This window comes from Callorhinus ursinus, unplaced genomic scaffold (assembly GCF_003265705.2).
Source record: "Callorhinus ursinus isolate GAN/ISIS: 27379988/994484 unplaced genomic scaffold, GSC_fseal_2.0 scaffold5, whole genome shotgun sequence".
In the NCBI taxonomy this organism is placed as follows: domain Eukaryota; kingdom Metazoa; phylum Chordata; class Mammalia; order Carnivora; family Otariidae; genus Callorhinus; species Callorhinus ursinus.
The window spans coordinates 29,913,867-29,935,126 of NW_027397067.1; the positions used below are offsets into that span (position 1 = coordinate 29,913,867).

General features: G+C 45.4%; 1 protein-coding gene and 1 long non-coding RNA gene across 2 annotated transcripts in view; one reads left to right on the forward strand and one right to left on the reverse strand.

The window, feature by feature from the left end:
• LOC141372736 (uncharacterized) overlaps positions 1 to 21,260 on the forward strand; it is an 823,585-nt gene that overhangs the window by 369,826 nt on the left and 432,499 nt on the right. The window lies entirely within an intron of this gene.
• ZNF704 (zinc finger protein 704) overlaps positions 1 to 21,260 on the reverse strand; it is a 227,223-nt gene that overhangs the window by 29,904 nt on the left and 176,059 nt on the right. The window contains exons 3-4 of the mRNA XM_025870527.2: positions 8,641 to 8,744; positions 4,011 to 4,252 (exon numbers count right to left, since the gene is read on the reverse strand). Coding sequence (XP_025726312.2) covers positions 4,011 to 4,252; positions 8,641 to 8,744 — 346 coding nt within the window. The remainder of the gene's footprint in view (positions 1 to 4,010; positions 4,253 to 8,640; positions 8,745 to 21,260) is intronic.

Consider the following 21,260-nt stretch of genomic DNA (forward strand, 5'->3'; position numbering starts at 1 on the left):
GTAACGGGAACTGCACGTTCCCTATAGCTCGAGTCCGGGCTTTTCCCTGTGCACCGAAGTACTGTGTGTGGGTCTGAAATCCCAGAGGAAAAATTCTGCTAGCACTGGGCTTGACGCAGTTGGCTGGCTGATCTCCAGGGCCAGGAGAAAGAAGTCTTTCATTTCCCTTTCTTGCATTCCCACTACCTTGGCTGACGATCCTCTTAAAAGAGATGGGTACTTCATTCAGGAAGTGGGCCCTGCAGCACACAGCCTGGAGTTCCGTTCTCTGCCCTCGGCTTTCTTTCTGAACCCTCCGCACCCCAATCCCACCCTGCCACACGATGTTGGCTATAGCTGCATCTGATTATTTTCTTTCCGTGTTATTCTCCTCTGTGGGCAGAGGGAAATGTGGATTCCTTGAATTAATTTGCTTCCAGAGTTTCATCTTTGCTATTTCAGCCAAGCTGATCTTATCTCTGCCACATTATAAGCTACAGGACCTTGGGCAATTCACAGAACCTTAATGAGCCTCTTCTGGAAAAATGGGGGTAGGGATATGCCAAGGATTTTTGTGATGATTAAACGAAAGGCTGCATTTAAAAGCATGTTGTAAACTGTAACTAAATTTGCAGGTGTAGTTGTTCTCAACCAGTATTTCTTCCTTCCTGCTGGTAGTAAGAGATAATGCCCCGGAGCCCTGGGTGGATCAGTTGGTTAAGCCTCTGCCTTAGGCTCAGGCCATGATCCCAGGTCCTTGGGATGAGCCCCACCATCGTTGGGCTCCCTGCTCAGCAGGGAGCCTGCTTCTCCCTCTCTACTCCTGCTCCCTGCTCGTGTTCTCTCTCTCAAAGAAATAAATAAAATCTTGAAAAAAAAAAAGAAGAGAGAGAGAGAGAGATAATGCCCGGTCTAGACAATACATCTCATACTCTCTTCCTCTTTACAGAAGAGGAACACGGATCACCATAAGAGACGAGAGCGAGGTGGGGGAGGTGGGAGAAGAGATGAGAGAGCTTCCATAAGGAGGAGGGAGATCAGGATCGCTTCTTCATAATCCCATCTAGGGAATGCTGCTTCCCCGTTTGTTTAGGGGTCTAAAAAGTCTGTTACCATGTTGCTACATTCTAGGACTTGGGGTTTTAGGGTTTGCACATCCCTTCTACTTATGGTCACATTTAATCTTCACCATTATCCGGAGAGAGGTTTGAGAATACCCGTTGGCCCGGTTGACAGATGAAGAAGCTGATAATCAAAGAGGTGAGATGATTTTCTTAAGTTCTCAGGGTGGCAAAGTTGAGTTTAGAACGTGGGTCTTTTGATTTCTGTTTGGTGCTCCTTCAGTCACCACTTACCAGGTTCTCTCTGTATAGCAGGGAACAGGGGCTTCCAAACTTTCTAAACCATGAGCCACAGTAAGAGATACATTTTGCACATTACACATATTAGTGTATAATTGAAACAAAAGCATTAAGGAACAACACCTACCCTGCTTGGGTACAATGCATCCTATCCTGTCTTATTCATTAAAGAAGTGCTATTCACAGCTCATTAGATTGACTTATAGCGCGCTAGTGGATTGAGACCTGCAGTTTGGAAAATACTGATCTAGAAGGTTCTCAAACAATCCCCACAGGACATGTGACGATCACAATTGCCCATGGTCTCAGATATATTAGGAATCTGAGGGGATGAAGAGAAAAGTAAGATGAACTCAGAAAGTTTCACTGACTAGAACATATTATCAAATGGATCGAGCAAATTAACTCTTAGAAATCTTTTGAAATATGACTTTTAAAACTCTAAGATAACTGCATCACAGTTCCTGTGTTTCTGCCACCTTGGGAGTACAGCATTTACCACTCCAATCGTTTCTGCCTCTTTCCACATCAGTGTCCACCCGCCTAACGTCCAGCCTTAAAGGAAGCGGCTACGCCTTCATCCGGGACATTGTGCATTGTGCCTGATGGGCGCTCCATAAATATTGGTTTACTTAATAAATAAAAAAAATGAATAGCAACCATCCCGCATTCGCATTACTCTCACTATTCAATGTAACTTTAAGTTAAAAAACCAATGACTTGGTCTATATAAGATCCATGATTTAAAAATGAGTGACTATGAGCTTCCGCCAGCAGGAATACTACCCCGGGGAAATCCAGGGTCTGAGTAGAGGGAAAAATCATGAAGAAAGAAGGTGGAACATGTTTCTTATTCGTGCATTTATTCCTACTGTCCGGCATCCTGCAGAGGGGGTCTGTGCCCTTCAAATAAAGCCACTTCGTAATGAAGCTTTTTTTTTTTTTTCCCTTTTCCTTTGGTGACTTGACTATCCCCTAATTTAGTTGAAGCCTATAGAGTCTACAAGTCTGACCAGTGCTACTTGACTGTAATGCAAGAGTGTGAGTTTTGGCCCCTGGCTACGTTAGAAATGAAAAGTGTGTGGCAGGCTTTCGGCAGTGCACCTTACAAGCTGGGGGTGCAGAAGGGGGTCCTGGGCCCGAGTCCTTGCCACAATACCAGGACCTGCTGGATGAGAGTCCGCGCTACACACTCCGATGACCCCAGAGAGAAAGTCTGCGCAGCCTGAAGCAAAAGGACAAGCCTTCGGGTCCACGTGGCTGTCTTGCCTGTAGGTTCCCAGCAACACCAAGTGCCAACCTCTCTCCCTGACAAGTCAAGCAAAGACTCAGAGTCCCCAGGGACCCACAGGAGGCTGGAGCAACTGCAGGCCCCCTGAGCCATGGAGGGGTGTGTAAAACAGCAAGCCTCCTGCCACTGCCTCTGGGAAGGACAGGGGACTGCATGAATGCCCTGTTCCCTGAGTAGAGAGTGTGCCTATACAACCTCCACTGTTACACATGCTGAAGGATGCTAAGAGAGATGCAGGGAGGGACAGCTGGATCCGTGCCATCTCTTTGTTTTGCTCTTTGAAATGAATGGGGGGGGGGGGGGGGGAGGTTGCATTGCAGCCCTCAGGGTTTGGCTTTGGATTTTTGTTTGTGAATAGTCATGAATAATGAAGCTACCAATAACAAATTAAAAGACCAATATGTAAAATAGCAGTTTTATATTTATATGGTGATTTAAAAAATAATTTTAAAGTGTTTTCTAGATATAGTAGTATTGCTTTATTCCAGGAAATAGAAATACTTTTGAAAAATGGAGAGTGAACATAATGATTTAAATGTATGTGAAGAAAATGAAAAGAATATGAGCTGGAGGTCCAGGCAGACCTGTGTTTGAATGACAGCTGTGGCCCTTTCTAACCTGCGTGACAGGGGTGACTTGAATGCAAAATCTCTTGATTCTCAACCTCCTCATATCAAAATGGGAAAATAACATTTACCATGCAGGACTGCTGTGAGGATTACATAAAACTATAATCAATTAATTTATTAAACCAATTAATTAGATCTCCTTTTTCACTTTTAATGTAGTAAATATGTAATTTTTAGTATGTAAGTACACACACATGTTTATATGTCAGCTGGTACGTATGTTTCAACCGGTTTTATAAAAATACGACGCAAAATATTCTTACCAAAACCCTTCCGGGCTTACTGAAGCAGAAAAGAGAAACATATAGTATTAACTTTATTTTACAGGTGAAAAAATCAAGTCCCAACAAGAGAGTGAGTTAATTACCCAACCAAGCCTCAAGTACAATTTTCTAACTTCCAAGTGCTGGTTGGTCGTAGAGTACCTGATGTTAATTCTTACACCAGCGCAGCGACTGACAAGCGGAGGATGGGGTCGGTGGGGGCGCGGGACATGTGTACTTGGAAGAAACATTCTCAATGACTCGGTCATTTTTGTTTTTAATCATGACCCTTCATTTATTTTGAGCCGTCAGAGAACATCAGAGGGGAGCAGGGGCCCTTTCTGTCTGCCACACGGGGCGTGGGATGGAAGAGTGCAGCATCCCCCGTTCTTCCCCCCCCCCCCCCCCCCCCCAGGCTGACACCGGCCCTTCGAAGGCGGACATTCCTGCAACCCAAACCCCAACACCGCGCGGCCGACACACCAACCTTTCTTTTCCTGGGGATGGGCTCATCGAAGAGCAGGTTACTGGCCTCCGCCTCGTCGATGCCGTCGTCGGGCGGCGGCGGCGGTGCGGGGCTGCGGAAGGGCTTGAAGCTGTCAGCGGACAGCGGCGGCGACGGCGTGGACGGGTTGGACTGGTCGCTGGGGGCGCTCCAGCTCCAGTAGCCGCTGCTGCTACTGCTGGAAGGCACGCCTCCTCCCTCCTTCCAGGATCCGCTGAGGCCCTCTGTGCGTGCACACAAACACAGCGTCAGGGCGAGCCCGGGCAGCACCCGGTGGTGGGGCGGGGGAACGGGGCAACGGGGGCAACGCGGGCCTTGATGCTATGCTCTTGCTTAGCAACGATGCTGATGCGTAGCAAAGCGCTTGCAGCCCACTCGACGGTGTGCAACGGTTGGGGATGTAAGATGTACTCTGAACCTCAAAAGAAAAATCGTGTTGCTTTGTAGTTTATAAACATTTAGCTATTTAATCACACAGCAGGTTTTTCTCACAGGTTTCTGATGTGTGTTCTTTTGTTCAACACTAGTTTCTCAGGATGACAGTGGAGATTATATGAAAATAAGAAAAAAAGATGTTTTTGTTTACTAAGTTTGGGGAGCTCTTGCATTTCTAAGAAAGAAATCATTGGCAGCGGTCTTCCCCCACGCCTCATCCCCTATTTTAACTTTTCAAAAGAAATTTCTCATAGTTCTGTGATCCTTGCATTCCGTTTATAGAAGAAGTTAGCCTAGGATTTAAGAATCGAAGAGAATGATTTCCAGATAGTTACCTACGGCCATCTACCTTATTATAACAGCTGCTTATTCTAACAAATAACAGGGCCTTACATTTGGTGAGTGTTTGACCTCTCACAGAGCTCCCTCACACAATCTCCTGCGTTCTCACGTCTGTCTCTCAGAGTAAGGACTGTCATGCCTATTTTACAGACAGGGATCGTAAGGCACCTAGAAGTTAAGTGACTTGTGGCATGACTAGTATGTAACTCAGGTGGGTGCCGGGCCCAAACCCTTGTCTACCCATTGGTCTTTTTCATGCATGTGGGCCCTGTGTTGTGAGCAGTCTCCTTTGTCTCCAGCAAAACTGAGATCAGAGGAGAATTTATTGGTAATAATGACTGGTAAGACTGGTGTTGAATTTTGCCTTTCCACTTGTGGGGAAACATTATGAAATGTTAGCTAGTGTAGAGAGATCTTTGCCCAGTTAGAATGTCTTTGGGGGGGGGGGGCTCTTTAAATCACTGAAGATTTGCTTTACCTTTCAAGCTGCCCAATCTTAATGAGCATTTGTATAAATTCTACTTTCTTCTTAAGGGATAATTTCTCCTTCATATTTATGTACATTTTGAATATATCAAAACTATATTCTAAGTACAATGGGGAAAAAGTCTCAAAATGCCTCATTAAAAAAATGTTGCTAACATCTCTGTAATTAGTAATGAAGGCAAATGGTAGAATAGCATTCAAGGAGAAATTTCTAAACCACCTTCACATAATTATGGATTGCTAGCATACTCCTCAACTATGTCATATGAAAAGTTCACTTAGTGGACTGAAGTTTGAAGTTGAAATAGGAGGAGTAAGTTACCCATCTCATTAAAGCAAGGCTCTAACAGAATCCAGTGGTCATTTATGCAGGCTCACACCTTGCCAGCCTCAGCAAAACCAAATTAGCATCTCACCCCTGCAGTCTACGCAGAGACTGATGCACTGACCAGACCTGAGTTGCCTACTGTAAATAAGAAAGCTCCATTCAATACAACACGACCTCAAGAGGAGCCTGTAAGGCCTTAGGTAATATTACCTGGTGTGACAGACTCACTTGGCAGGCTTATGAGGCTTATAAATATACTGTGGCAAGCACTTGTAAAATAAAATAAATTCTTGGTGCTAGATGTGTCATCGGGCTAGGTATGAGGAACTGAATTTATTTTGAAAACCAGCTATTATTACAGTGTAGTTACATTGCTTCATGTCAATGCCAAAAGTTAATTTGCTTACTTGTGAATGACCCTTCCTTTAGAAACACTATTTAAACAGAAGGACAATGTGATATGGAAATAAACTTTTCAGAAAAAAGTCAGAACCAATTCAGAGTCTTTTTAGAGAACAGTATCTTCTTTTCTTAAACAAATATTTGCCAAAATGTAGACACACACTGTTGGTCTCTTACTCTCTTTGCATGCCTACATCCAGACAAAACGATCCTTTTCAGACACAGAAAAAGAAGACAATAGTTTTCAAAAACTCATTGACATACAGTAATTCTGGATATAACCTTTATTTCTAAAAAAATTATTAATTCCTTCATTTTCATAAACTGCTTTCCCTTTTAAACAATTTGCTTCCTGTTGCAGACTAAATGAGAGATAATAGACCATTTGGGATTATTAGTTGAGTGGTTCTTTTTTAAATCGTAACAAACACTGAATTACTTTCTTTGTAACTATGCTAACAAAAGTTTTCATTGAAGAAGCAAAAAGTTTATTTTGATTCTAACCTTTTAACACAAAGAACATTAAAGTGTTCTCAACTAAAAAAGAACACAATGGTAAAAATGATGATTACAGCAAAAAAAATACTTTCCTCTGCGATTCCTTTTTCCTATGATGGGTTTTGGGGATGCCTTCAGTTTTGCGTTTGCTGTAATCGTTCTTCAGTGGCATTGCCAAGCTGAGAAAGGTAAGTCAGGGTAACTGTTTGCCAAGAAGCCCAGAGAAGAAGGTCAGGTCATTCAACAGGGGTGGTCAGGCTCATTTCAAGAGCATCTTATGCCCCAGTTGGATGGGAGTAAGTGCGGGTGAGGACTCACTGGATGTTCAACATATTTAACAACTCATGCTGATAGTCAAATGATGTGTGAACCATAGCTCAGGGCCATAAAATTGACTAGGCTGGCTTTGAAGAGAAGGTTTCATTCAGTGGTCTCAGTGCACTACATTTCAGTGACCAGGGGTGGTCCGCTGGGAATGCTCTTGCCAAAACCACCAGTGACCTTGTACTTGATGCAGAATTCAGTTCTTTCTCATGATTGCCCTTCTGTAGCCTCAGAGGTTCTCCTTGAAACATGCTTTTCCCTTGGCTTGCATGAACCACACTCTCCTGGTTCTCCTCTACACCTCTGGTGACCCCTCAGGTCTCCTCAGGCTCTTTTCCCTCTGCTGGTCCCTTAGAGGATGACGGGCTTTACCATCCCCCTTAGCTACCTTCTCGTCATACTCTACCTCTACACAGTCCCCTCAAAGTGATCTCATCTCTTCACGTGGCTTTGCAATGATGCCTTCCAGTCCCGTGTCATCAGCCCAGGTCTCTCTCCTGGCTTGTACCCAAATCTCCACCAGACAGAGACCCTTTGAAAAGTTCTGCTGACTAAACATGTCCCAAACTGGACCCTCATCTTTTTCAGCAACCCTACCTCTTGCCCTAACAGTCACCCAAAGATCTATGACCCTGCTCTGCTCCCATCTTGGGGAGGGGCCTCCTTCTGAAGCACATGGACGGCCTGGAAGTCACCCTTGTCGTTCCCTCTCCTTCACCTTCTCTGTTCATCACCATGTCCTGTCGATTCTGCCTTCTCCACGTTTCTCAGTTATGTCGTCTTCATCCCCACTGTGACCACCAAGGTCCAGGACACCCATATGGTTGTGTTTTTTGTATTTGCCTGTAATCCTGAAAATAATGTCCCAGCCTATCACTTAATAGCTGTCCTATAGCATCAGACTGATGTCCAAACTCCTAGCCAGGAATACATGGCTTCCGTTGATTGCTGCTGGGCCAAGCTCTCTAACTTCATCTCGGCTGCCCTCTTGATTTATCCTATTGAATTAAAGGCGCTGATATTATATCATGACTAAGATAGCAGATTTGGAATCAGAAAGATATGGAATGGAATTTCAGCTCTGCTATTTACAAATCAGTTAATCCTCATGTGCCTCGGTTTACTCATCTGTAAAAGAGTGATAATAACATAGAGTTGTTGTGAGAATTATATGAGATGAAGCAAGCTTAGTGCTCAGCATATAATAAGTGCTGAATAAATGCTAGCCATTAATATGACTGATAGTTTTTTCCCCCCATAGGAATTGTACAATATGAATGATTGAGTATGGACACTGTTTTCAAACCATCTAGCATGGTATCTAAGAAATATATATTGAATGAATGAATGGACTGCATACTTCTATTTGATTAATATTATTATTCTATTAGGATCATACTTTTTCAAAATATTTAATATTCAGAGTCCTTTGATCCAACTGCCTATCCAATCGAACAGAAATAATGCTGGTGAAAATAACTTCATTGGACCAACCTCCATTTACCTGGGAAAAAAGAAGCACAAGCACTTTAGGATGTGTTCTGGAAAGGTGCCAGAGCTCAGCAAATGTGAGCTGAATGGACGAGTGTATGAATGAGATGCTGGGAGGTCTCTGGGAAGATGAGGAGGAAGATGATAGCTGTGGGGTCTCCATTGCTTCCACAGTTCTCCTTGCTTTCTGCTCATGGGTGGTGGTTAAACTGTTCACTGTGTGTGTGATAGAAACGAGATCCCTCAAAGAGAGGCTCTGCTCTTGGTGTCAGGGGGCCCTCCCCTAGCCCCACAGCCCAGGCTTACCATTTGGCCGCACAGGTGGGCTTCGAACCAAAGGGCTGGTGGACAAGCTGGTTAGTACCATTGCTGCTGTCACCTTGTCCATGTCCAGTTCCTCTGAAGATTTCCTGTAAAATAAGGAGGGGACATTGTTACCTGTGCTCACTCCATGTCTCCTGTGGTCCATTATGGGCCCTGTGGCCCACACGTACCATGTGCCACATGCTACTATACACACTGACTCTTTAACTTCACCCCATAGAATCCAAACTTTTGTCAGCTTTATTGAATAGATCAGGAATTCTGCGGAGGTCCAGAGGGTAAGTGATCCGGTCACAGTCCTATAGTAGGAGGAAGGGAAGGATTCATTCATTGGATAGTCACCTAACAAGTGTTTATTGAGAGTGTACTCTAGGTTAGACCTTGTTCTAGGCACAGGTGACGCATGGTGAACAACAGACAAGGCTGGTCAGGAGAAACACAGTTATCGGGAAACAAACAAAAAGGAACAGACTAATTTCTGATGGTGACAAGTGCCGTGGAGTGTCTAAACAGGTTGAAATGACAGTGATTGAGGGTGATTGCACTTAAGGTGGTCAGGGAAGGTTTCCTCTAGGAGGTGACATCTGAGGTGAAGTGTGAAGCGGGGACAATCAGTTCTAAGCAGGTAGGGAAACGCCCTCCAAGCAGAAAGGACAGCTGTGAATGGGCTAGATGGTGGGAATGAGTGCTGGGTATTTGAAGAATGACCCACTTTGGGTGAGAAGGGGAAAAGGGTGCAGAGCTGGTCATGTGGGGTCCTTTGGCCACGGGAGCTGTCTCAATGTTATTCTAAGTGGAATGGGAACTCACCGGAAAGCTTTAAGCAGGCCTAACGACATAATAGGATTAAAAATAATGATCTGGGCTGTATATGCAAAACGGATTTTAGGGAAGGCAGGCTAGAGGCAGGGAGGCCAGTTAGGAGATACCTGCTAGGAGTCGAGACAAGAGAAAATAGTGGCTTGAGCTCGGCGGGGGCCAGAGGCACCCGCTCTGGCGGGAATGGCTGGTGCCCTGAGTGTGGGAGATGAGCAAAAGGGGGCAATCCAGGCTGGCTGTCAGGCATTTTGGCTCAAGCACTGACTAGAGCCATTTACTGAAATGGGAGACGGTGGCGGAGAAATGCGATGAGAGGTGTTTAAACTCCCGCGCCCTGCTTTCCTACACTCTCCTCCAGGAAGGATAGCTGGGGCCGGAGTGGTCACCATGTTGTTAAAGTGAAGAGCTGTTGGTAATCATTCATTGAGATGAAGAGGTTACTCCGGTTCCTTAATTTCTGGCCGGTTAACCCCGAGTGAGGGCTCATAGGATAATGATCATTGTGAACTGGAATCAGCTTGTTGAAGCTTATTTCAATAAAGAAGTTAATATCAAGAGGAAAAAATTTATGTGTACATTGGAATCAGACAAATTGTACCACCTCCTGAGAGATGAACATTTTCAAATTAGAGAACAGCTGAAGAAGTACAACAGAGGATTAATAAACCATATTGACAAATGAATGTCATGTTGACAAATGTGGCTTTCATTCGAGGTGTGCTTTATAATTTTTAAGGCAGTGAACTCTTAGAGATAGAAACTTTATAGCATCACTTCCCAATACACTGGGAAAAGAGATTCCTAAATTGGAGAAAAAATCTAATTGTTCCCAAATTTGTGGGCGCTGCTCAATTAATTTCATCACGAAGTTGTAAAAATTATCACAACTTGGCTCTCCCATGTCCACGGCGACGCTAAATTACTAAACAAAGCTTACTCTTTCTTCCTTTTTTTCTCCCAAGAGAATATGCATCGTTAAAGTCTCCCCTCCCACCGCCGTCATGTCTAAGTCAGAGTCTTCAAAGAGCCTGAACAGCTGCAGAAGCTCTTCATCGGTGGTTTGAGCTTTGTGAAACAACCGATGAGAGTCTGAGGAGCCATTCTGAGCAATGGGGAACGCTTACGGACTGTGTGGCAAAGCGTACTCTTTCAATCCAAGGTACCAAGGGATGAGAATCTTTCGAATTTTCTTCTGTAGTTCTCCTCAAAGCACCTTACCCTCTTTCTTGGCAAACTGTTCTATCAAAAGACAAATTACTTTTTTCAGAGAACGGCAATTAAATGCTTCTAGAAAGCAAGCTTGAGAGTACACAGTGAAATTCATTTTGTAAGAGTTTTCAAGACAATCTCATACACTGAGGGAAAAACCTGCTCATTCATTTGGCACACAATTAAAAGATTTCACAATATCCATAATTTACATGATCCTCATACTTGGGAGTAAAGGTGATGCCAGGTTCTTACAGACACAAAGCCTCCTGAAACAGCACCAGGGAAAGAACTTAAAGTGCCTTAAGGTAATTCTGAGTATTTTGTTGGTTCAATCTCCCTATGTAGTCATGGTCCCAGGGGGAAGGAGTAATCAGAGGCCTTGAAGGAAAAAGGTTTGCTCTATAACCAGCCTATAACCTATAACCCTGGGGCTCCTCTGCCCGGCTGCCCCCCCTAGAGCCCAACTGTCAGGATCACTCCATGCCAGTGGGGGGCACACACAAGCAGGCTGCTTTGTCACCTCTTTCAAGACTGAATTAAAAATAGAGCTACCCTATGACCCAGCAATTGCACTCCTGGGTATTTACCCCAAAGACACAGATGTAGTGAAAAGAAGGGCCATATGCACCCCAGTGTTCATAGCAGCAATGTCCGCAATAGCCAAACTGTGGAAGGAGCCAAGATGCCCTTCAACAGACGAATGGATAAAGAAGATGTGGTCCATATATACAATGGAGTATTACTCAGACATCAGAAAAGATGAATACCCAACTTTTACATCAACATGGATGGGACTGGAGGAGATGATACTAAGTGAAGTAAGTCAAGCAGAGAAAGTCAATTATCATATGGTTTCACTTATTTGTGGAACCTAAGGAATAGCGTGGAGGACATTAGGAGAAGGAAGGGAAAAATGAGGGGGGGGAATCAGAGGGGGAGACGAACCATGAGAGACTATGGACTCTGAGAAACAAACTGAGGGTTCTAGAGGGGAGGGGGGTGGGGGGAAGGGTTAGCCTGGTGATGGGTATTAAAGAGGGCATGTATTGAATGGAGCACTGGGTGTTATACGCAAACAACAAATCGTGGATCGCTACATCAAAAACTAATGATGTATTGTATGGTGACTAACATAATAAAATAAAATTAAATTAAAAAAAAAAGACTGAATTACAGGAGAGGCTGCTTTCTCTTTCCAACTGTCAGTCTTCTTTTTCTCTTATTAACAGAAGGCTTGAGAACCAGGAGAAGTCGCCATGAGCTTGGCACAGGAAAATGGCCTGACTGTAGGGAGAAGGTCCCCGTGCCCTCTGCCCTGGTTCTAGAGGGACTTGCTGTACAGGCACTCCTTTTTCCTCTCTTACGTCCTGGTTTCAGGAACCGTTATTTTTCCTTCCTCAATCTGCTTTGTATCTTTTTTTTTTTTAATTTATTTATTTGAGAGAGAGAGAGAGAGAGAAACAGCATGAGAGGGGAGAAGGTCAGAGGGAGAAGCAGGCTCCCCGCTGAGCCGGGAGCCCGATGTGGGACTCGATCCCGGGACTCCGGGATCATGACCTGAGCCGAAGGCACTCGCTTAACCAACTGAGCCACCCAGGCGCCCCCAATCTGCTTTGTATCTTTTTGGATTTTTTTTTCACATCAAAGGCGAACATTTTGTTTTAGAGGTCTAAATGATAATTAACTCAAAAGCTGATTTTTGTGTTTTTTAAACATGAAGATCAACAGAGAATGTATCATTAAAAAATAACCAGGGGAGACTCTTAACTATAGGAAACAAACTGAGGGTTGCTGGAGCAGGGATGGGGGGGTGATGGGCATTAAGGAGGGCACGTGATGTGATGAGCACTGGGTGTTATATGCAACTGATGAATTACTGAACTCTCCATCTGAAACTAATGATATACTATATGTTGGCCAATTGAATTTAAATTTAAAAAAAAAGAAAATATACATTTTTTTTTTTGCATTGCCGAAGTTTACCACTACATTTCAGAACAATTATTGAGTGTCATAAACTGGATTTCTGATGAAGAGTGAAAAGAGGAATAAATATTAGTATAATCAGAGTGTTCTGGTATTTGGATTACTTTTGACTTTCCCACTGGTTTTGGAGGTCACTGACAACAATAGTAACCAAAAATCAAAAGAATACATTGTTCCTAGTTCAATTAACCTGTATCTCTCCAGGAGTATTTTTATCTTGCTACATGAAATGTTATCAGATGATATGGTCTTGTGCTGAGTTGTGTTTTTGTTTTTATCTTTGTTTAATTTCTTTTGGTACAGTACTATCTAATTACTGATTAATTGGTGCTGCAAATTCAAATCCTTATAATTAAACATGAAGAGATGATACACAAAGTAGAATTTGTTACACTTTGAGAAAACTGCCGCAAAGGTCTTCTGGTAGATTTAGAGTTGCTGAGGGGGGAAAAAAACCCTCTAGAGGTGATGTTAAATATTCTTTCCTAATTTGAAATTGAATTTGAATCTACTGTTGAATACCCTATCAATCACATGTTTGCAAAAGGCCGAGACCTTTCTCAATCTTTTTTTTTTTTCAATTAATTTTTCCTCCCAGACTTAGTTGAGTATTATGGAACTTAATAATATTTAAAACTATTTTAAAATAACAGTAATATTTGTTGCCATTCTATACATGATTTGTCCCTGGATGGATGGATGAATAGGATTTCAAGATGAGAGATTCACATTTCAGGCAAGAAAGCAGGCAAGTCTTTGTTTTGCAATATGCTTAGGTGTCCTATTTGAAGGATGTAGTGGGTGATGAGAGAGGACAGAGCCTGGGCCAGTTCCTGTGGCCTCATGTGCCAGGCTAACTGATTTGTCGTATACTTTTAAGCAGAGAGAAGCCACTGAACATTCATGAACCTGGGAGAGGAAGAGATAATCAATCTATCTCTATTTTAGAAATGGATCAAAACTGAAAATGTATGGAAGGGGAACAGAGTAAAGGTAGGCTATTTAGCTATTTTTAGTTAGTCTTAACTCAAACCCAAAGTATCAGATGAAGCAACAACTATTCCTCTATGAAAAGAATCTTTAGTCAATGAGTACAGAACCCCCTTGATATCTGCACTAAGGATGTGTCCTGGACCTCTCTGGAAGAGGTGATAAAGGTAATGGGTAAGAGTGCAGGCTCTGGAATTAGTTAGATCATGTGGCTTCAAGTCTACTCTCTGCCAGTACTAGCTGTGTGACCTTGGGTGAATCACTTGACATCTCTGATTCTCCATTTCTTTATCTGTCAAAGGAGGAAAAAAATAGATCTGTTGAGAAGATTATGTGGCAAACCTTCTGGCACACCAGCACACAGCCTCACCCATTGTCAGAGTTCCACAGATGTTAGCTATTATTAACCTTGACATTCACGAATACACCCCTAGCATATATCCCCCGTGAAAGAGGACAGTATTAGATTGCCTCACTTGCTCTTCTTAATAGGCACCAGCACTAGCAGTTGTTGCTTTTTGGTGGGGGGGATGGTGGTGGTGTTATTTTTCATAAAGAACAAAACTGCTTGAGGGTCCCTAGCGAGAGCTTCCCGTTGATGCCTTGGCAACGCTACAGCTCATGACGTCATGGCCCTTGAGGCTGGTTCACAAATAGCTAAAGCCTGGAAGGCGGTTTGGAGTTTACGTTTGAGTCTCTGCTTTCCTTGCTCACTCTGGGAGTGCTGCCTATGCCCTAGGAACCCTTCTAGAAACTGGAAATACAGTCTGAAGGAGAATCAGGCAGAGCCTTGGCCTTCCTGAGCTCTAGTCCATTAAAGAGCCAGTCCTTAATCAAACAGACAACAAATAAACATGAACCAACAGACGTGACAAATACCAGGAAGAGTAGTGTGGATTGATGAGGACCTCCTGAAGTCCTGCCGGCTCAGGGGAGACTTTCCTTCCGGCCATGGGGCACTGGCAGCGAGCACTGCTAAGTGAGCCTTGGGCTGGGCAGTGCACAGCATGGGCAGGGCTGCTTCCCAAGGGACAGAGAAGCCGAGCACAGCGTTTTGTGCACCTGGAGAGGGGACAGCCCGGAGAGGGTCTTCGAAGTCCTGTACAGGTTTTAATCCTTACCTAAAGGCCCAGGGAATCACTGGAGTGTTCCCGGCAGAGTGGGGTGGGAGAGGTCATGGAGCTTGGGGTGATGCTATCAGATTTGTTTTCCCAAATGCTCACTCTGGCTGCCATGTGGAAAATGAGTTTCTTAGTTTGACAACCAATGTTTTATCTGAGGAGCTGATTGCCTGGTGACTGTGGCAGCAGGTTGCAGAATGACATCATCTGCGACATGAGGGGGCAATCAGGAGTGTGTGCAGCATCAGCGGCCCCGGCCCCGGGGCCGTGGGTCTTACGCAGGTCTGGCCCTGGGTGCTCGGGTGTGGCCCTGCTTACAAGGCCAGCTACTGTTTATGTCGCAAGAGCCTTTTTTCTTCTTTTGAGCTACTTCATGCCTGAATGCCATCTGTTTGGGGGGTGCATGCAAACCCGGTCTCCCCTGGCTAACCCACCAGCTAACGGAGAAATGTTTTACACCCTGGAGAGCCATAAAAGACATTTATCTGCAATTAAAGTACTGTAGTAACAAACGGAAATAAAAATGAATAATACATTTTTTAGATTAGCTCTAATCCAGTTCCTTAGCAACTACCGAAATCTGCTGTCTAGACCACGTTCAATTACTTCTAAAACTTGTGGTAATCCTAACACAAGGAATAAAGGCTGAAAATAAAATCTCTTCTACAGGAAGGGCACAGTAACCATCCTCAATCCTGGAATTCTCAGAAAGCTTTTGCTGAAAGTTTGGAAAACTGGATTCAGTCAACTTTTAAATGTGATTACACATGATAAAGTTATCTTGGAGCAAAAGTGGTCAATGTGAACTCCTCCAATTTTATCTTAGCTGTTGTTTCTTTTAAGATTATAGGGAAGATTGAGGAAGCTTCCTATTGCAATGAAGTGTCTGGTGGTGTTGATCAACAAGAAGGGAAAATTAGAGCAAACCCATCCTAATACATACGCCATATAGACCAGTGCTTCTGAAGCTGCCTGTGGTGAAGGATCATTTGAAAGAAATCTCTAATCCGTCTTCTGTAAAATACAAGGCAACCTGGCCCATGGCGACTGGGACTGTGTCATACCGCTATACGAACCTGTAAACTATTGCTTCTCGATTTCTGCACCTAGCTCATGGTGGACTGGTCACAGAGTTTGCAGACTGTCACTGGCCCACGTTGAGGAGCATGGAACCAGGCAGTTCCTTTGATGTCCAATTCATTTTTCCTGAAACGATGACATTCAGTCCTGTTTCTCTCTTTCTCCCACCTGCCGCTCCCTCTCTTTGGACCCTCCCACCGTGACTTCGCTCCTGGCCCTTGTCACTCTGCCCACAGGACTCCATATTCCATTATGAATAGCCACTCACATACCCTCTCCCCTGTTACTGTACCTGGGCTCCATTAGGGTCACTCCTCCTTTCCATTGGAGTTACTCACCCTGTCACCCCCACTGTTGGCCTTCGACCTGCCTCCCCAAACCATTCCTTCACTTGCACGCAGAAACCTGGGTCCCTGGTGACTCAGCTGCTCTCTCCCTCTTCCTGTTTGAGTATCAACCAGACCTTTTATCCGCACCTCTCTCCCCTAAAAGTCACCAAATATTTTGGCACAGAAATTATAGCCATTATTGGGGTGCAGTTGGGTAAGCATCTGACTCTTGATCTCAGCTCAGGTCTTGATCTCAGGGTTGTAAGTTCAAGCCCCAAGTTGGGCTCCATGCTGGGTGTGGAGCCTACTTAACAGAAAAAAATTGATAGCCATTGTGTTTATCTCATCTGGAATTATGAGCCTAGGGGTTGTAGTTGAAAGCATCTCATATCCTAACTTCGTAGTTTCTGTTCCCTTTGTCCCAAAAACATTCCGCAGAGGCCTGACTTTGATGGGAAGGACGCCACAGTCAGATGGACTGGGGTTTAAACCCAGCAATGGCATTTACCAGAGGAGTGATTTTAGGCACATCACGTAGTTTTGTATAGCTTCCTAGTTCTCGTTTATAAAATGGGAACGATAATAACACCAACCTCATTGGGTTTTGGAAGAATTAAATAGTATACGTAAAATATCTGGCATATGCTAAACACTCAATAGTAATTGTTTTCATTATCCCTTACCCAAACTCTCATTTCAGTGAACTGTTCTCCAAATAAAAACCCAAATCTGAGAGCGCCTGGGCGGCTCAGTCAGTGAAGCATCTGCCTTTGGCTCAGGTCATGGTCCCAGGGTCCTGGGATCGAGCCCTGCATCGGGCTCCCTGCTCATCAGGGAGCCTGCTTCTCCCTCTCCCATTCCCCCTGCTTGTGCGCTCTCTCTCTCTCTCTCTGTGTGTCAAATAAATAAATAACATCTTAAAAAAAAAACAAATCTGATCTACTGAAGTATTTATAGGTGAAATAACATGAAAATGAGGATTTGCTTTAATATCCTACAGCCTCCCACTTCCCCACCCCCAAAAATGTGAGTTGGAGGATGAGCAGATGAAATCAAATGGGTAAAATGCTGACAACTGTAGAAGCAAGGGGATGGGCCTTGAGGGCTTCATTAGACCATTCTCATACTTCTGTGCTTATTTGAAACTTCCATAATCCAAATAAAAACGAGAACACAAATCTGATTTTGGCCCTAACCTGTTACTGCTCTACCCCAACCTCCTGCTCCTCCTTTCCTTCTAGCTCACACCGCCTCACATGTCTGCACTTCCATTCCCCCAGGGACAGGCAGTCCTTGGTTTCCTCCATTTCCTCCCAGGTCCCCAGCTCGCCGCTGCCTCCTTCTTCCTTACAGTATGTGTTCCCCGGTTGACCACCTGGCCACATCTCTCCCCAGCAATGTTGAATCCCTGGCTTTTCCAGCCTTTTGCTCCACTGGCCCAGAACCACCAAACCCTGGCTGGATTCTCCCTGGCTGTTCTTTGTCTTCCGCCCTGGGGCAGCCAAGTGCGGATGGAGAACACCAGACTCTGCTGAATGGAGCCGTCCTCTGCCCAGATTCTCCCCATGCTCCCCTCTGTCAGATCCTTCTCCGTCTTTGGTCAGCACATACTCCCATTCACACTTGCCATTATTCTGTGTCTTCACCTCTCTCTCCAAGCTTCAACTCCTACACACCCAAACAGCAGATACTCTTAGCCTCCCACATTGTAGAGAACATTCAGGCCACCAGGCACGAAATTTTTACCTCCTTCCTTCAGTATCACAGGTAGGTGGAAGTGTTGCTTGTCCTGTTTGAAGCTATGCCTCCACCTGTGTTGTCTGCACCCGCCTCTGAGAACTTCTCCTCCCTCTTGTTCACCCTGGCTTTTCTCTGGGTCTATGTATATGCCCAGGTGTTTCCCCACCTGCACGCAGGGACAGGAGCAGGGATGCACAGAGTGGTAGCATGGTTAGAGGACATTAAAGAGCAGAGAACCTCAAGGAGGGACAGGTTAACAGCATCAGAGGTGGGAGACGGACCAACCCAGATCAGGACCCATAGGGTCCCCTGGAACTAGCAGCATTGGAAGTAGGCAGAAACTTGAGCAGGATGGCTCTGGCTTAAGGAGTGAATGGGTACCAGGAGGGGAGAAAGTGTGACTGTGAGGGACTCTTTAAAGAAGCTTGACCATGAAGGGAAGAAGAGTGTGGTTCTTTGAGGGGGTTAAGAGAGTTTGGGTTTGTCTGTTTCTGCTTCAGAAGAATGGAGTTCTAGCACATCTACGTGCTGACAGGAAAGAGCCAGTAGCATTGGAAAGTTGTAGATACAGGAGGGAAGGGATTATGAATGGACAAGGCTGCCATAGAGTGGGGTCCTGGGCCCGGGTGGAATTAGCTTTAGATAAAAGGAGGAGCAACTGTCCTTTAGAACTGGAGTGCGGAGAACAAACATGGCGTGGGTGCAGGCACACTGGTCGGTGTGGGGCTCGGGAAGCTGATGATGTTTCTTCTTGGAGGTCTCTGCTCTAATTCCTTCCTCAGAAGCAAACACGTTTCCCTTTGAGGAGTGGGAGAGGAGGCTCCAGCATGTTGAAAGAAAACTGACTAGCACACAGGAAGTCTGTCAGGCAGTAAAGCCAGCTCTGCTGTGGTTGGAGACTTTGGTTCTGTCATGGTGACCTGATGGGGTTCTAATGGCTGTGCCCTGAGCCTGGAATAGGAGAGTGAGGGCAGGCTGCTAGACGGATACCTCGCTGGGTTTTTCGGGGAGGGGGGTGTTTCAACGAACAAGAGCACAGGAAAGTGGAAGGCTGTGATAAAACTGTGTTTGAGGAGATAGCCTGGGATCGTGGCTAGATGAAAAAGTGAGTGGAGGCTGGAGGGGACTGAAATATGTGGGAGTAAATGGAGAGAAACCAGAGATCCTAATGAGCTAAAAAAAAAAAAAATAAAGAGGTGTAGTGGAAGCAAAAGAGCGTAAAGTTGGAAGAACAGGAGGTAATGAGTAGGAGAGGGGTGCTGGAGACGGAGGGTTCTACAGAGAGGAATTCTGGGAGACGGCAGGGCCCAGGGTGTGGCCATAGGAGTAGGGGCGGAGGGGGAGTAGAGGGAAAGGTCACTGGATCACGAATGGTGGGATGGGTGCCAATGTCATCCAGGATGACAGCAGGACTGAGGAGGAGAGGAAAGCCGTGACCGGGTAGCTCGAGCCTCCAGTAAACAGTGAATGGCCAAGATGGCAGGAGAGTCTAGCGGGGGTAGAGGTGGAGGGCACTCAAAGCAGCAGGAGGTTTACACAGGAGTGGGGGGCAATGGCTTATTGACAGTCGTGGGGCCATGGAGAAATACATTCTTGGGAGGTCCCCCACGGCCTTCAGGAGGAGATTTAATGCCGGTGCAGGAAGCACCTGGTGTTCTCTAGCTGGGTCTCTCCACCTCCCCCCCACCTCATCACAGGTGCTCTGCAGGGCAGCTCCACACTCGTGGCAATTCTCCATCATTCTCCTCCTCTCCAGACCTTTGCACAAGCCACGGCCGCTGCTGGGAACAAGCTTCTTCCCCTCTCCACCTGGCCTATTCCACTCACCCTTCCGTCATCTGCTCAGTCCCACTCCTGGGAAGCTGGCTTGCACCTGCCAGGAGGTGCCAGGTGCCTCGGCTCCTGCGTTGTATCACCTGGGCTGCTCGTGCCCTCACCTCCTCCCACCTTCCAGATCAGGACGCAGTCTGGCATCTATTTCTAACATCTAAGACGAAACCTTAGGCAAGGTAGGTTTTTTTTGACAAATTGGCACTGAGTAATGGTGGTTCACAGTTGCTGAGGGATGGCAGGGAGGAGCATAGAAACTTCTGTAGTTGTTCTCTATTTGTCCTTTCTCTCTCTCATCTTATTAGATCTGATAATTTATTCAGTTCCTCTGGTGGAAAACGATTCCTCAAAAATGCAGCTATTAAATAAATCATTTATATAAAATCTTTTACTGGGCCTAAAAGATGTTGGCCTATCTCTGCAAAATTGATTTTGTTCCAGTGTCTGCGATAATTCTTCTATATTCACACAGGCTCACAGACCTATCAGTGAACTCTAGAATGGCAGCAATAACATTATTAAATAATAAGTTCCAAATCCCCTGAAAACAATTCTGTGTGATTAGCTGGACTTCTTGATGTGAGCAGGCTGCAAAGTGTAGTTCAGGGACGCATCGTGAACATCCCTAGGTGGCCTTTGTGCTTTGTAGGCTTGGCGCTTTTGATTGCAGCTGACACGTTCTCTCGGAAGTCCCCGGGCCAGTCTTATATCCTCATGTTCTCTCTGAACACAAAGCCCTCTGTGCATTTGGGGTGCCCTTCTGGGCCTGCCATGTAGGCACTGGGTGATAGGAGACCGGAAGGAGCACATCAGTTTCCCTTTCTGATAGTGTGTGTGTGTGTGTGTGTCTCCATGTCTCTCTGTGGGTTGATGTCCCGGATGTTGTGAGTGTCTCTTGGTGTGTCTGTTATTGTCAGTGTGCCTACCTCAGTGAGGTTAGGAGTCTGTGTCTTGTGTGTATCTGTGTGTTTGTGTGTGTGAATGTCTCTGTGTGCATCTATGTGCCTATCTGGGTGTGTCTGTGTCCCATGTGTATCTGTGTGTGCTTCTCTGTGTGTCTAGGGCTGTGTGTGAGCATCTCCGCGTGGACCCCCGTGCTCTGTGCACAGGTGTGCTTTGCGTGTGGCAGAGGAGATGATAGGAGGTGGACGTGGCCATGCCCTCAGGCCCTGTATCCCACTCCTGGGTGGCCAGTCTCTTTCTTCCCAGCCCCTTGCGATGGCAAAATCCTTGCTGACTTCTTTCTGCTGCACTAAACATTTGCTGCTACTTGACAATGGCCAAAGCAAAGTTGTCAGACTCTCTGGAAAGAGCGTGTGGCTGTTTCAGGAAGCATTTGGTTGCCGTCCAGTCAGTCTGGAGTCCTGCGGAGCACTTCATCATGAAGGGCCTCCTTGGGAGCAGGCCCTCCATGTGCGCAGGGCCTCCATGTGAGCAGGGCCTCCACATGAGCAGGGCCTCCACGTGGGCAGTGCCTCCATGTGTGCAGGGCCTC